This window comes from Prionailurus viverrinus, chromosome D2 (genome assembly GCF_022837055.1).
Source record: "Prionailurus viverrinus isolate Anna chromosome D2, UM_Priviv_1.0, whole genome shotgun sequence".
NCBI classification, from domain to species: Eukaryota; Metazoa; Chordata; class Mammalia; order Carnivora; family Felidae; genus Prionailurus; species Prionailurus viverrinus.
In genome coordinates this window covers 58186136-58201854 of record NC_062571.1, presented here as the reverse complement: position 1 = coordinate 58201854, position 15719 = coordinate 58186136, and the positions used below count along the sequence as shown (strand labels likewise).

The 15719-nt window shown below is 37.5% G+C and overlaps 1 protein-coding gene across 2 annotated transcripts in view; it reads left to right on the top strand.

Annotated features, from left to right (window-relative positions):
- The window catches only part of HPSE2 (heparanase 2 (inactive)), a 740027-nt gene that overhangs the window by 506432 nt on the left and 217876 nt on the right, over positions 1-15719 (top strand). For both annotated transcript variants that reach the window (XM_047826468.1, XM_047826467.1), the window contains one exon: positions 15560-15607. In XM_047826468.1, coding sequence (XP_047682424.1) covers positions 15560-15607 — 48 coding nt within the window. The remainder of the gene's footprint in view (positions 1-15559; positions 15608-15719) is intronic.

Below are 15719 nucleotides of genomic sequence, written 5' to 3'. Positions count from 1 at the left end.
GTGTAAGAATTGTTCTTTAGGGTTATATCAGTTTCCTGTTTCTCTTTAGTAAACTTGTATGCAACATCTATATAATGATAATGTTATCTGAATCTATTGCTTTTCTTGTTACTTTGAAACATGTTTTTGTTTTTTCAGAAGTTTATTTTTATTATAATTGTTCTTGTCTACTTTCTTGTTGATAGCCTTTGCTGTTTATTCCCTTATTCATTTAGGATAAAGTTACTATTTAATTTTCATCTAGGCTTTCTAATGTTTTAATTTCCCAGCTCTTTTAACTTACAAAGTTTAACAAAGTTGGAGTTTGTTGCTGTAACTGCTACAGAGTAAGGACCTAATCTATTTTTGGTTAATGTGGCAGTGTGAAGAAAAGCAGATATTCAGTGAAATAGTGTTTATTGAGGCTCTTTTTGAGGCTTTTAAATCCTAGTGAGATGACTACTAAATTCCCTCCTCAACATATATTGAACACCTACTTTGTATTTGATCCTTGCTTAAGTGCTGAGTATATATTGAAGAAAAAAGTCAAAGTGTTTCTTACCCTCTTGGAGCTTAGCAAGAGAGCCACAGTAAATAAGAAAATAAATTATTACAAAATGTGTGTAATTCTGTGAAGGAAATGATCAAGATGAGTGGGGTTGAGGGTCTATTTAGACAAGGTGATCAGAAAAGACTTATCTGAAGAATAATTTATTTAAACCAAGAACAAAAGAATGAATGGGAGCCAAATGTTCAGAGTAGAGGGAAGAAAGTTCTAAATAGAGGTTCTAGGTCATGTTTGTCAATGACCTGAATCAGAAATAAGGATAAGACATTTGAGGAATAGAAAGATGGACAGTATAGTGAGAAAAAGAAGAATGGTAGATAGGCCAGGACCAGATCATTACTGGGCTGTGTATACCATGGAAAAAAAGTTGTATATTTTATTCTATGAGCAATGAAAAATCATTACAGAGGTTTTTTAAAATTTTTTTGACGTTTTTATTTATTTTTGAGAGACAGAGGGAGACAGAGCATGAGCGGGGGAGGGGTAGAAAGAGAGGGAGACACAAAATCCAAAGCAGGCTCCAGGGTCTGAGCTGTCAGCACAGAGCTTGACATGGGGCACGAGCCCACAAGCCACAAGATCATGACCTTTTCCAAAGTCAGATGCTTAACCAACTGAGCCGTCCAGGTGCCCCATTACAGAGTTTTTGTAAGAGCAGTGACATCTACTGCATTCTTTGTGCCAAATAGATTTCAAGATACAAAAGTAAGGGATCAGAAGAGCTCAGCATGAAGACTGTTTCACTACAAGACCATGGTAGATTGGGTTAAGGTAATGGCCGAAGAGATGGAGAGAAGTTAAGGTAGACATGATTTATTGATGGGTATCTCAGCAAGGTAGGGATGAGAGAATTAATAAAGGATGAATTCATCCTTTTGGAAGTTAACATCTCTTTAAAGGGCCATCACATGCAGAAAAGGGAGCCTTTCAAAAGGAAGTTATACCAAGAGGAACACACATTCATATTCAGGAAATACTATCTCTAGAGAAATAAAAGATGGCTTTAAAATTATTGGGTGTGCTTCACGTTCAGGATAGTGATCTGAGGACAAGCTGCATTTCTTTCTGGAACCACCATCCCAACTCCTATTAAAAATTGATTTTAAAAAAAAGTTCATAATAACAAACACACAAAAAAGGGATCAGAAGCTGATGAGAGATTTTTGATAGATTTCTATAAGACAGTAAACAGATGGAAGCCTGTTGACAGATTAAGCAGAATGAGGAAGTGGCAACCCAGACAACATGGGCTCTGGGAAAGATAGCCAATCCATCTAGCAGAAGGCTGAGAGTCAGGAGGGTTTGGAGTGAGAAAAGAGGACCAAGCCAAGGGGTTTATATTAAATTCTGTCTGCAGTGGAACTACACTTACAGTTCATCTCTCCCTTCCATTATTTTAAGTCTCCTAACCTGCCAATATAGAGCAAAGACAACTCAATCTATCATCTCCAAGCAAATCCCTTCACCAAAGAAATTGAAAGGATAACCTAGGGATGAGCTAGTATTGCTAAGATAGAGTTATTCCTGCATAGTAAAACACTAAGATAAATCACTACAGGATACCCTAGCCCAAAAGCTGTCTATGCCCTACTGTACTCCCCCTCTAAAGTGAAATGTGTGGTGAACAAGTTCTGCCCATAAAATAGAGATCCCAGTGAAAGGAGAGACTTACCTAAAAAGCCCAAATATTCAACAGCTGAGAAAAATCTGTTCATGCTACCAGAAGAATTTACTTAGTCCCCAACTTTTAAATATGAATAGACAGCCAAAGACCACAAGACATGAGAACAAAACCAGTAGAGGGGCATCTGGGTGGCTCATTCAGTTTAGTGTCCAACTTTGGCTCAGGTCATGATCTCACAGCTTGTGAGTTCGAGCCCTGTGTCGGGCTCTGTGCTGACAGCCCAGAACCTGGAACCTGCTTCAGGTTCTGTGTCACCCTCTCTCTCCTCTGCCCCTCCCCGTTTGTGCTGTCTCTCTCTATGTCTCCCAAAACTACATAAACATTAAAGAAATTTACAAGCGAAACCAGTAGCATGAAGGAGAAAACCCAATAAACAAACAAGCAAACAAACAAACCCAGGAAGAATCATAATTCAAGACCAGAATTTAAAAAATAAAAACCTCTAATTAGTATCCTCATAAAGATATAGGAAGCTATTGTACTTAAAGAGTAAAAACACATTTCTGTGAAAAAAGTACCATCAGAACAAAAAGATGTCTTTTGAAACTAAACATAATTGCTGAAATTAAATCCAATAAAGGTTAGACAGTGATTTCTTGGCTACAACACTAAAAAGATAAGTGATAAAAGAAAACATTGATTAATTGGACCTCATCAAAATTAAGTTTTGTGCATCAAATGACACTATCAAAAATGTAAACACACAGAATGGGAGAAAATATTTGCAACTCACGTAACTGATAAGTGACCTGTATCCAAGATTTATATAAAGTACTCTTACAAATTAGCAATAAAAAGGCAAATAGCCTATTTTAAAGATGAGCAAAAGGGACTTGGACAGACATTTCTCCAACGAAGTTATACAGATGGCCAGTAAGCACATGAGTGGATGCTTAATATCATTTGTCATTTAGGGAAATACAAATCAAAATCACAATGAGATAACACTTCATATCCCCTGGGATGGCCAAAATTAAAAAGACATACAAGAATAAATATTGGAGAAAAGAAAAAGAATACAAATTGGAGATGTGGAGAAACTGGAACCCTCATACACTGCTGGTAGGAATGTAATATGGTGTAACTGCTTCAGAAAATAGTCTGGCAATTACTCAAAAGTTTAAACACAGAGTTACCATTATGATTCAGCAATTCCACTCCTAGGTATATACCCAAGAGAAACAAAATGTGTGTTCATAAAAACATGTATACAAATATTCATAGTGGCATTATTCATAATAGCCAAAAGGCATAAAAAAACAAAATACCCATAACTGATGAATGCATAAATGAAAAGTGGCATATCTCTACACTGGAATATTATTGGACAATAGAAAGAAATGAAATACCAATATATGTTACAACATGGATAAACCTTGAAGACACTGCTAACCGAAAGACGCCAGTCACAAAAGGCCCTACATTGTATGATTTCCTTTATATGGAATGACCAGAATAGGCAATCTATAGTTATAAAAATAGATTAGTGGTTGGGTAGGGCTGGTGGAGCTTGTGGGAAAATGGAGAGTGACTACTCATAAGTATGGAGTTTCTTTTTGGAATTAAATAGTCTAGAATTAGATTATGTATAATTCTATAAATATAACTTATTGAGTTGTATACTTAAAGAGTACACTTAAATAAATTTCTATTGAATCATATCTTCAAAAAGGTTTTAAAAAGAATTCTTTTAAAGAAGTGGAGGATAAAATCAAGAAAATCTCCCGTATGCAGAGCATTAGAGATAGAAAATTTGAGATAAAATATTACTGTTTAGAGGATCATTTCAGGATACTCAAGCTGTCTTATAGAAGATCCAGATACAGAAAAAAAGAAGAAAATTGTGGTTACAGAAAAGAAGGAAAATTTTATAACTTTTATAATGTAAAAGTAAAGGAACAAGTGACAGAAAATAGATGATGGAAGTGGAGAGAAGAAATAAATCATACAAGGGCTGATCTCAGATAATATATATGGAGTCAGAAAATATTGTGTAAGCCACTGAAATAATAAATAAGGAGGTGGAGAAATGGGGTCTCAGTAAACCAAGAACATTGAGTTAACTCTTGGTTAGAAGGATTTAAGGAAGCATTTCCTTAAATATGTTCTGGTGAATATCACTTTTTGTAGGATATTAACATTATGTTGGGGGAGGGGATAATAAAACATTCCATGCCCAAGTAAGTTTGAGAAATACTGGGATACACAAATATATTTTTGTGTATACACTTCCCAACACCTTTAATACATTAGTTTACATCCTGAATCTCCAAGAAGGGGATTTAGCACGCAAAATTTCTTTCTTTTTTTTTTTTTTTTAGATTCAGGAAGAATTTTTATTGTCAATGGATGTAGAAATTTCAGAAATCTCCACTAACCACAATTGAATCTACAAATTCCATGAATTATCCAGAAGACATATACCCTAGGTTTTTTTTTAATGATTTTTTTTCAATATATGAAGTTTATTGTCAAATTGGTTTCCATACAGCACCCAGTGCTCATCCCAAAAGGTGCCCTCCTCAATACCCATCACCCACCCTCCCCTCCCTCCCACCCCCCATCAACCCTCAGTTTGTTCTCAGTTTTTAAGAGTCTCTTATGCTTTGGCTCTCTTCCACTCTAACTTCTTTTTTTTTTTTTCCTTCCCCTCCCCCATGGGTTTCTGTTAAGTTTCTCAGGATCCACATGAGAGTGAAACCATATGGTATCTGTCTTTCTCTGTATGGCTTATTTCACTTAGCATCACACTCTCCAGTTCCATCCACGTTGCTACAAAGGGCCATATTTCGTTCTTTCTCATTGCCATGTAGTACTCCATTGTGTATATAAACCACAATTTCTTTATCCATTCATCAGTTGATGGACATTTAGGCTCTTTCCATAATTTGGCTATTGTTGAGAGTGCTGCTATAAACATTGGGGTACAAGTGCCCCTATGCATCAGTACTCCCGTATCCCTTGGCTAAATTCCTAGCAGTAGTACACAAAATTTCTTAAACTTATTTGATCAGAGTCTTATTTTAAGAGACCATCTTGAGAGACTCGTGTACACTAACGTCTTTGGACTACACTGACTGGGAAAGTGAACCCTGATTTAGGTGAGGGATGGCAGTAGAGCAGACAATAACAAAAGAATTACTATTTGGAGAATTCAGAACGTGGACCACTTTAATAGTCTAGTTATCAGTGTGCTTGCTTCCATTCTTTTCCTCTCCAATCTATTCACCACTCAGTTGTCAGAAAATCTTTTACAAACATATAATTCGCATAATGTAAGTCTCTTGCTAAAGACTCTTTAATGACTTGTCATTGCTCTTAGAATAAAATTTAATCTCCTTATCACATCTGACAAGGCTCTATAATGAACATTCTGGCTGCTTCCTAGCTCTTCATTCTTATTTTCTCCATCTTTCCCTTTTTCTTACTTCACTCAAGCCTCACTGGCTTTGTATGTGCTAAGCTTCTCTTTATTTGAGGGCTTTCACAAGTGCTCTTCTTTCTAGAGTGTTCTCTCTGCTTGCCACATGGCTGGTTTCTCCTCATCTATCAAAGACCTTTCTTGTGTAATTTAGCTAAGTAATTCTCTATCAGCATACTCTGTTGGTTTTCTTTATGGCATTTATCATAGTTTAAAACTACATATTTATTTTATGTTTATTTGTTGGTTAAAGATTACAAACTCCCATTATGAGGATGGGAAGTATGTCTGTTGTATTTACCAATGTGTGTGTAGTGCTGGCAAAAAGCCTAATGCATAGCAGGTGCTCCAATTTGTTGAATAAATGAAAATGGCAGTTATCCTAACATCTACAGAGTAGCTAGTGGAATATTCTAACCTGAATCTATGCTAGAAAAGAAAGCTAGACAGGTCCTTTAGCTCCCATGGCAGCCCAAAGAGCTGTGGAAAGCATTCTAATGTGGGCAACAAGGATAAAAGCAGAAGAGAATTAGGCAGCAAATAATGGCCTTCTCCATCACAGCAGACCACATGATCTATGCTATATGCTCAATGGTCTACAAACCAGAAACAGAAAAATTGCCTTTTTATGTCCAGAATTTCTATCTTGAGTTGTGTCAAATTCTTCTACTAAGCCTAATGCTGATTTATGGACTCCACTTAACACTTCAAGCATAGATAGTAATGAAGGCTCTATAGGTAAAGATGAAAACCTCTCTGTGTCCGTATTACTGGGGTCCCATTATGACTTTTGTGAGCTGTATGCATGTTTTTTACTTCATGGGTCCCTTTCTCCATAAAGACATTGAAACAACAGTCTGTTTTCTACTATGGTGAGTAGGATTAGGGAAAAAATAGCAGGATGGTGAAGAGCATGCACTTTGGAACTAGATGACACCCAGGTTAGTGACTCATTAGGTCATCTTGAGGAATTGTTTAAGGTCTATAAAACCTCAATCTTCTCCTCTATAAAATGGGACTAATTAAATTACCTACTCTTTATTTTGTTTTTGTTTTTGTTTTATTTTTGAATTTATTTGAGAGAGAGAGAGAGAAAGTTGGGGAGAGGGCAGAGAGAGAGGGGGGGGATCTTAAGCAGGCTCCATGCTCTGTGCAGAGCCCGATGTGGGACTTGATTCCATGACCCTGGAATCATGACCTGAGCCAAAACCAAGAGTCAGACGCTCAATCTACTGAGCCTATTTCTTAGGTTTATTGCAGAGTTAAATGAAATAATGAATTTAAAGTTCTTGGCGCAATTGACACCAAAAGGAATATCAGCCATAATTGTTAAGAATAGGTATATTTCAAGGATGGAAAGGTAGGTTTTTTTCCTGTTTTATTTGCATATAACTTTATGTAGCTTTCCTAGAAGTTTAGAGAATTGAGTTGAGATGGAAACGAGAAAGATTAGTTACAAAAACATGTCAGGATAATGAGGGTGATCACAGCTCCACCTCCTGCATAGAAACCACCACATTCTCATTTGGAGTGGGAAGATGCACAGCTGGGGACAATTTGGTGTACAGGGTAATTATTACAATGTTATTCCTAATAATTGTTCTGTTTTATTTCAACTGTGAAAGAGTTATATGACTTGACCAAACTACAAGAGGAGAGAACAATTTATTCCTCTTAGTTCCTAAGAAGAGAGTTTCTACCTCTGCCTCTAGAGAGGAAAGGCCCCCAGCAGCTGTTCAGTACTCATTAACAAGGAAGCATTGGCTACTGCAAGGGTCTGCTCCCTAGCTAAGCATTGTGTTAGCGACTACTACTACTAAACTTTCTTTCTTTTATTTTTTTTTCTGGAAAGGACTTCTTTCCTGATTAGAGAAACAACCCAATTCCTTCCCTAAGCCCAAGGCTATCAATTATTGCCATTATGATGAGGGATGTTTTTCTCTTCCTCCAGAGTCAGAGAAGTCAGATGGGGATTAGAAAAAACATTGAAGAAGGAGGCTAGAGTCCTGGGACATAGACTTAAATTTGACACAGATGGTCTTGGAAAATATTCTTCTTCACTTCCTTTTTTTCCATTTCTTTTCTCATTTTTTTCTTCTTCTACTGTCCCTTAGAACTCTACTTTCTCTTCCAAGAATGGCCTACCCTAACAGGTGCTACTAAGATCAGAATTTGTCAAAGGTATGCCCTATAGTCCTGCTGCATTAGAAGCACCTAGAGAGTTTCTTTAAAATGCTGCATGTTTCTTAAGTTCCAGTGCATACCTACCAAACCAGAATGTTGGGTGATGGGACCTAGATAGGATTTTGAACAGCAACTCCAAGGCATCCTTTGCACACCAAACCATGAGAATCACTACCTTTTAGTATAGGAGAATGAGTTTTAATATCTTTGTTTTACAGATAAAGGAATGGAGGTGCACAGATGTTAAATTATTTACCAAACTCACATTTATTGAGTGTCAACAGTATACCGGGCAGTACCCTTGTTCCTTCATATTATCTTGTTAATCGTCACAAGGCATTTGAGAAATAGGTGCTGTTACCTTCCATTTGAAATGGTTTAGGGAGATTAAACAACATGCCCAAGGCCACATGGCTCATAAGCTATGGAGCCAAGTCTTAAATCAGATATCTGTCTGACTCCTTGGGCCTGTGGTCTTTCTACTCTATGGTACTTTTTTCTTGAATCTTCATTTTTTAATAGAGCCACATGATTTAGCATACTAGAAAAAATAGAATCCTTTCCCACCTTAGTTCAACACTGTTCACTCTTCTGGACTCAGCTTCATACCAAGGCTTGAGCTTTTGGAAAGTTTAGTTTTACATGTGAAATTTATCATGACATCTTGATGCATTTTTCCTTCTTCCCACCAGGCTCCACAGCCAGGGCAAATCATATCAGGCCTTCTTTGCTTGAATCCAAGCCTTTATGACTTCCTTAGCAACATTTTAGACAGTCAAGATGTGTCTGTAATAACACTCCCCTAACCAGCACCTTCCAGCTCCAACCATAGCCTTCCAGATCTGTTTCAGCATCTTCTCTCATCATCCCCCAGTCCACTGCCAGTTGCCTTCATTTTAATCAAGCAAGCTTATTTTGCCCTTATATATTATTATCTCACATCTGCCTCCATTTTGTTCCAAACATGGTCCTATAGCCTCCCTCCTTTTAACTCCCCATTAGCAGCAAATAGGCTTCATCCTGGGGGCCAGTTCCAGGTAAGAGTGCCTGGCAACATGTCTTGAGAAGGATTCTTAGGTCAATTGTCAGATTAGTGAGACAGTATTGAGATCTATTACCAATATCTTCCATGGGCTCAGAAAAAGGGGCAGCACTATACACATCACAAGTTTGCTATCTCTGCATGGTTAAAACAAGGGCTTTAGACTCAGAACTAGGTTTGAATCTCAGCTCTGCAACTTATTACCTGGGTGATCTGGAGCACAGTTTCCTCATCTATAAAATGAAAGTGATAATACAAAACTTACAAGGCTGTACATTATGTAAACCACTTACCAAACGCCTGTTAATCAATAAATGATAGCCAACTTTTTTTTCCTTTTTTTCATTCAAGTTTGCCCTTAAATTAAACCTCATGGATGTGACTTTTATTGGCAAGAAAGATTGGTTGAAGAATCTCATCCATCTCAAGTTCCTGTATATTAAAAGCTCTATAAATCTGTCAAATTGAAGGAATTATAAGCCAGAAGGGAAGCCTAAATAGAGAGTTGCACTAGTTATTAAAGTCAATGAACATATAGCCATGCTATTTATCAGCTTACTGTCCATGTAATATTATATGTAAATAGGAGTGGGGAGAAAAAGGGAAGTGAGGGAGAAAAAGGAAGAAGGAGGGAGGGAGGGAAAGAGAAAGAAACAGAAAGAGAAAGAGATGTATTAATATATCATTTGTTCTATGCAGTGCCTAGTATATATAGCTCAATATATAATTAGCTATGGAAAAGTAAGTGGCTTTGGACCAAATAGAAGATGCCTGGTTTGCTGTAACTCAAGATGAATAATTTTCTCACAGGTTTTTCCTAGGCTTTGTGCAGAATGGCTGTCATAGCTTATTCATGCTAGTTACATAACCAAAGTTCTCTTTGTGGACAAGGGAAAAAAGATCAGACTGCCACAGTCATATTGAAGTTTGTACCTATTTTAGACATCCAGTTCCCTGTGAAGGATTTATCCTCCTTCCTGGGAGCAAAATTCAGAATCCAGTTTTTAGGGTTGCATTCTGTGGTCCAAAAGTAGAAATCAAACCCCAAAGACCATGAGTAAAGATGTGCCTTATTATAAGAGAGAGCTGTGATATGCCCTGGGAGAGAAGGCTCAACAATATTTCAGATACGTCATATGTGCAGGTGGATAACAAAGGAAAGAAATTCTCCCAGATTTGGGATCTCTTGGGGGAGGAAAGGAACTCTCACAATGAAAGGGGATATTTTGTTCTTTTCCATAGCAGCAGATTGGCTCCAATGGGAAAGATCCTCCCAATACTGAAAGGTCTGCCTGGCACTGGCCAATTTCCTTTGATATAAGTCCTTGCCCTTTCCCTCTCTTATCCTTTGCACAACTAGGTGTCAGCATGAGGGCAGACATCTCTTGTTCTCTGAGATAATCATCCAGGATTTCTGTCTTCATAATTCAGGTGTGGAGACATCCAACTTTGGAAAACCAAGATCTTCCCCTTTTGTTATTCACATCCTGGGTCATCTTTTACTTATACATTCATAGACCTAAATCTAGGGATTAGAATGGAAGTAGATGGCTGAAAATCCTTGGATAATACCAGACACTAAACGGAATTTCACTTTCCCAGTGGTATTTCACTCCTGACAGCACTAGTCTGTGTGCATGTTATTCCACCTCTAATATTACCATTGCTGAGCATTCTGCAGCTGTGTTGAAGTCACTCATTTATGTGGTTTGGGCTAGTTTCTAAGAAACACGCAGAACTAGAGAGCAGAAGAATCCATCAATGTTAAATTTGAACAAAGAAAATGATGATCTTTTTGGACTTGTTGCCTTCCACAGTGCCAATATAGATATAAAAACAAAGTATAGAAATGATACAGATATAGGGTAGTTACAGAGAGCCCTAATTTCCAGGGAAGGAGCATGGGGGTGGGGGGAAGCCCCCAGACTCAGTAATGTCTATTCCTTGGGGTTTTGTCTAATTAATTTCCTTTATGTGTTATTTCTGTGGTTGTTTTTTGTATTTTAGTTTTAAAAATATGTATCAAAGACTTCTGAAAACAGAACATTTCCCTCATTTGAGATAAATTTTTTATACTTTTCAAAAAATAAGGGTATGTTTGGTCATCTTAGTAGTATTTGGAAATGCATATTTTGTTTGACATTATTTGTGAATTAGATTTTTGCTCCTCAGAATGAGTGTAGAAATGCTTCCATATGTTTGAAGTTGGTTTCATCATTTGGCTAGGAGGGAAAAAGGAAGAACGTAGTTTATAGCAATTTTCATGTGAATACATATTTAATAATGGCATTTCCTCAAAGTTAGCTAAAACAGCTTTTCTATTGCTTCAATATACTACTAAAGATAATAATATCGTTTGTTTCTAAATATTACATTGTAATTGAAATATTCTTTAAATATAATGAAACTAAACCATATTTTACTATTTTGATTTCTTATACAAAATATGATCTTAAGTGAGGATCTGACTTTAATTTTTTCCCCCAAATAGCCACAAATCACATAGCATCATTAAAAAAATGCTTCAGTTTTTCATATACTAAAATTCTTTTCCATGTAATAAATTCATATGTATAACTTAAAAAAATTGTTCTGTTCCATAGGTCTCCTTACTAATTCCTAATCTCTTTATTAGTTCCTAAGATCTCCTTTCTAATTCCTAGGAATGTTTTAATAATTGTGAGGTTTATGGTATATTTTATTATATGGTAGATCAAATAAATGTCCCTTCATTATTCCATTTTTAAAGAATATTCTTGGCTTCCTCGAGATGAATGTTAGAATGATTTTGCAAAGTTTCAAAAATATCTGCTGGGTTTTTTTATTAGAATTTCATTAAACCCATAAATTAGTTTAGGAAGGATAATTGATTTTCCTATCCAGGATCATGGTAGGTCTTTTCCTTTATTCAATTTAAAAATATTTCTCTGTAAACTATAATATTCTATATAAGGGTCCAATATATTTTATATTTAATTATAGATTTTATAGATTTTCTTTGAGGAATATGAGGTAGGTTGTGGGGGGAGAATATTAACCTTACTTTGAATGTTCCTAACTCTAGTTTTCCCACTCTTTTTATACTGCTACTTTTAATAATGGAAAGTTACTTAAGGACTTAATTATCAACCTATAGCAGAACAAACTATCCAATACATATGAGGATCTCCAGATTATAGTATCATGAAGAACAAGTTTCCAACTTTTAAGACACCAAATTAGATGAGTTCTTATTTTTTAATTTTTGTATTTATTTATTTATTTTTTTTTTGAGAGAGAGAGAGAGAGAGAGAAACAGAGTGCGAGCAGGTGAGGGGCAGAGAGAGAGAGAGAAACAGAGTGCGAGCAGGTGAGGGGCAGAGACAGAATCTGAAGCAGGCTCCAGGCTCTGAGCTGTCAGCACAGAGCCCAATGTGGGCTCAAACTCCAGAGCCAGGAGATCAAGCCCTGAGGCAAAGTTGGACACTTAACCCACTGATCCACCCAGGCACCCCAGGTGTCTTCCTAATTGCCTACCCAGCCCAGACCCTTTTAGCCAAGCAGGGCATTGATGATTTTTTTTTCCTCCTAATTTTCTTGTGAATGCATAGCTGTTATCATCAATGACTATTTACTTCCAGTTCTTTGAGGCATATTCAAGAGAATTGGAATACATTCACCAACATCAGCATCAAAAGTCTGTTCCTGGGTTGCCCATCAACTTCTTGAGTGCTCCATCAGTGTTACTCAGTGGGTCTTTTTTCATTCTTACATTCCAAGCCTCCCATCTCTCTGCAGTCATCTCCTTCCTGTTTGTCCACAGCAGTACCTTTCACATTTACCATAGCCAGAGTGATCTTCCTGAAACTCAAATCTGATCCTGATACTCCCTTATTTGTTTAGACACAGGATAAATCCAACAAATATACGTGAAGAAAGAGCCAGCTGTATTTTGCAATGTTATGTTGGGTACTAGTCCTACAAAGATAAATAGGAGCTGGACTTGTACCTAGTTGTTAAGGGGGAGAGACCAGACTTGTTAGCGTCATAGGCTAGCAGCTAGTGACCTGACCAGCCTGACTTCCTGGCATTCCCTTACCTGTCTTCTAACATCCAGTCATGTTGGACTCCTGAGAACACACCACCTTGCTTCTACCTTGCTTTGCTCAGGCTGTTCTTATGTCTGGCCTGCTCTTCATGGCAAAATCCTACCTTCTTTCAATGCCATATTCAGTATCATGTGCAGTGTAAAGCTTTTCTCAATGTTTATCTCTCTTATAACACCACAGAAGGTAGAGCTAACTGCTCCCTTGACTTGCTGTCCCACAGCAATTAGTTTGTACGAGTAGTACAGCAACAGAAACTCTGATAGCTGATGGTCTCTGGGTCTTTCTTCTTGGCTTTAGGGTGGTTGTAGTATGGCAGAAGCCCCTGGTCAGTCACTTTTGATACCTGCTTCATCATATTCTCTTACAAATAGGCATGAAATGCTCAAGTCTGAGAGGAAGCCAACAAGCAAAGAAGGTAAATTGCTAGTATTTTCTCAAGGCAAGAATTCAACTTATTATTTTTTATTTATTTATTTATTTTGCATCTTAGAGTTCTACTGTACTTCTTGGCCTCAGTGAAAACAGCTTGGAGGCAGCATAGAATCCTTGAAAGAGGGTAGGGCTTGGAGTCAGAGAACCTGGGTTTAGTCCACACTAGCTCTATGAATTTGAGCAAGTCACATAACCTCTACCAGATTCAGCCTTCTGCACCATAAATCAGAAATATTCACTACATACCAGGTGGTTTCGAGGCTATGTGAAATTTTATCTACAAGAAGCTAAAAAACATCTTATAATGATAAATCACTATAAATGTTAGTGTTATTTTTTATTATGTTTATTTTATATGTAAATTAAGACAATTTTACATAAAATATTTCTATTTTCAAAATTTTCCAGCTTGTATTTATTGCTTTGCTTCGTCATGCCCTGCTTCCCAAGAAGTGCTACTAAGAGGGGTGGCATAACTCCATAAAAATGGGCTGTTTGGGATGTCTGGAGACACTATTTCTCCAGCCAGGAGAGAAGTTAGTAATTTGTATAATGGAATCAATAATAACCATCTTACCAAGCAAAAGAGTGTTGAGAATTATAAGAAATAACACATGTGAATGGCTGGTACTAAGTAGGTACTCATTCCCTTCAATCTCCATTTACATTTTGGTCTTACCCATCAAACCAATTCCATTCCTTGATCACGCCTATGTTCCATTTCCCATATTCTTGCTCCTGGACTACTAAATGGTACTGGAGAAAACAGACAAAGCCATACAGACAAGAACCAAGCTGCCACCTCCTCCCCTTCCCCTCCTCTCCCATACTCGTTCTCCTATCGACCCCATCTCCCTCTCCTTCTTTGTCATCTTTTATAAAGTTCACTGCAATGCTAAACAGCAGTACTGGCATCCTCTCTCTCTCTCTTTCAGTCCTGCAAAGATTAAGTACTCTTCCACCATCATGACAAAGCAGAGCCTCTGTTTGGGCAGCACATGGCAACCCCTTTGCCATGTGTCTCCCTGCCAGATTGTGCTGGGATAGGGTGGGATAGGACCTTCTTGACAAAACACTGTCTCCCTTCTTAGTGAAAGAGTTCTTTGGTTATGATGTATTGATGGAAAAGTGCTTCTGTCTGAAGAAGAGTTCCCCTCCAGGATCTCAGGGTTGAAAGGAATATCTTGAAGAACTGAGAAACTCCTTTTGATTTCCTGTATCTGGATGTAACTCTCTCAAATAGTAACAATGGCTTTGACAGCAGATGGCCTCAGAACATGTGGATGGAGATAATGGAGAAAAGTAGGTAGTTGGGTCATTCACAGACTTTAAGTTTATGACACCTTGTGGCATCTGTGGGGCCTTGTATGCTTCTTCCCAGTTCTTTGGTTTTGGTAGAAGCATAGAAGGCTGGGGGATTAATAAAGTAAGGCTTTGCTGTGTGTTTTGTGAGGAAACAGGTCTGGTTTCCCTTTTGAGCTGAGCAAATGTCAGATGACACTCAGTCCTCCACTTCACTGCTTCAGAAATAGTTAGATGTCTCTGTGTTATACGTAAGTGATGAATCACTAAATTCTACTCCTGAAACTAACATAACGCCGTATGTTAACTAACTAGAATTTAAATAAAAACTTGAAACACTAAAAAGAAAAAGATTTCTCTGTGCGGTATTCAGTTTTCTACACTCAGATAGGCATGGCAGCCATCCCTGGGGTGTATTTGATAGTGCTTTATACTTACATAACTAAATTGGGTTTTGCCATGCTGTCTTCAGAAGGAGAGGACTAAGGTTTTTCGAAGGCATCTATCTATTGTGGTATCATTCTGGGAAATGTTACTGTTTATTTGTTTCCTAGCAGATTTCAGAGTCTTCAGAGAATAGAAAATGGGAGAGAGAAATTTTGTTCATGGGGAAAGTGATGTGGAAGCCATCAGGCAAGGGCTTGGGAAGACAAACATAGAGAGCATGCTGTACTGGGGTCTTGATTTCTAGATGGTAAAGGACATGTGGAGAGCTGAAAGTACCCTTACCTTCACCTTCTGTATACTTTAACTTGCAGTAACTCCGGATAGGCCATAATTGTGGCTGTGGACTCTCAGCCCAAAGATTGGCCTGATCTATGTCTCAGCTTATTTTATTTGTTCTTTCTGTTCCTTATAGATTCATGAAGGTGGCAGGAAGCACAGTGGATGCAGTTACCTGGCAACAGTAGGTATTCACCATTTTTGCTCTTACTTATTATCAGCTACTGTGAAATGAGAGATAATAAGTTGTTATGAAGTTTATACCTGACATCTAATAAGCCACTCTCTATCCTCCA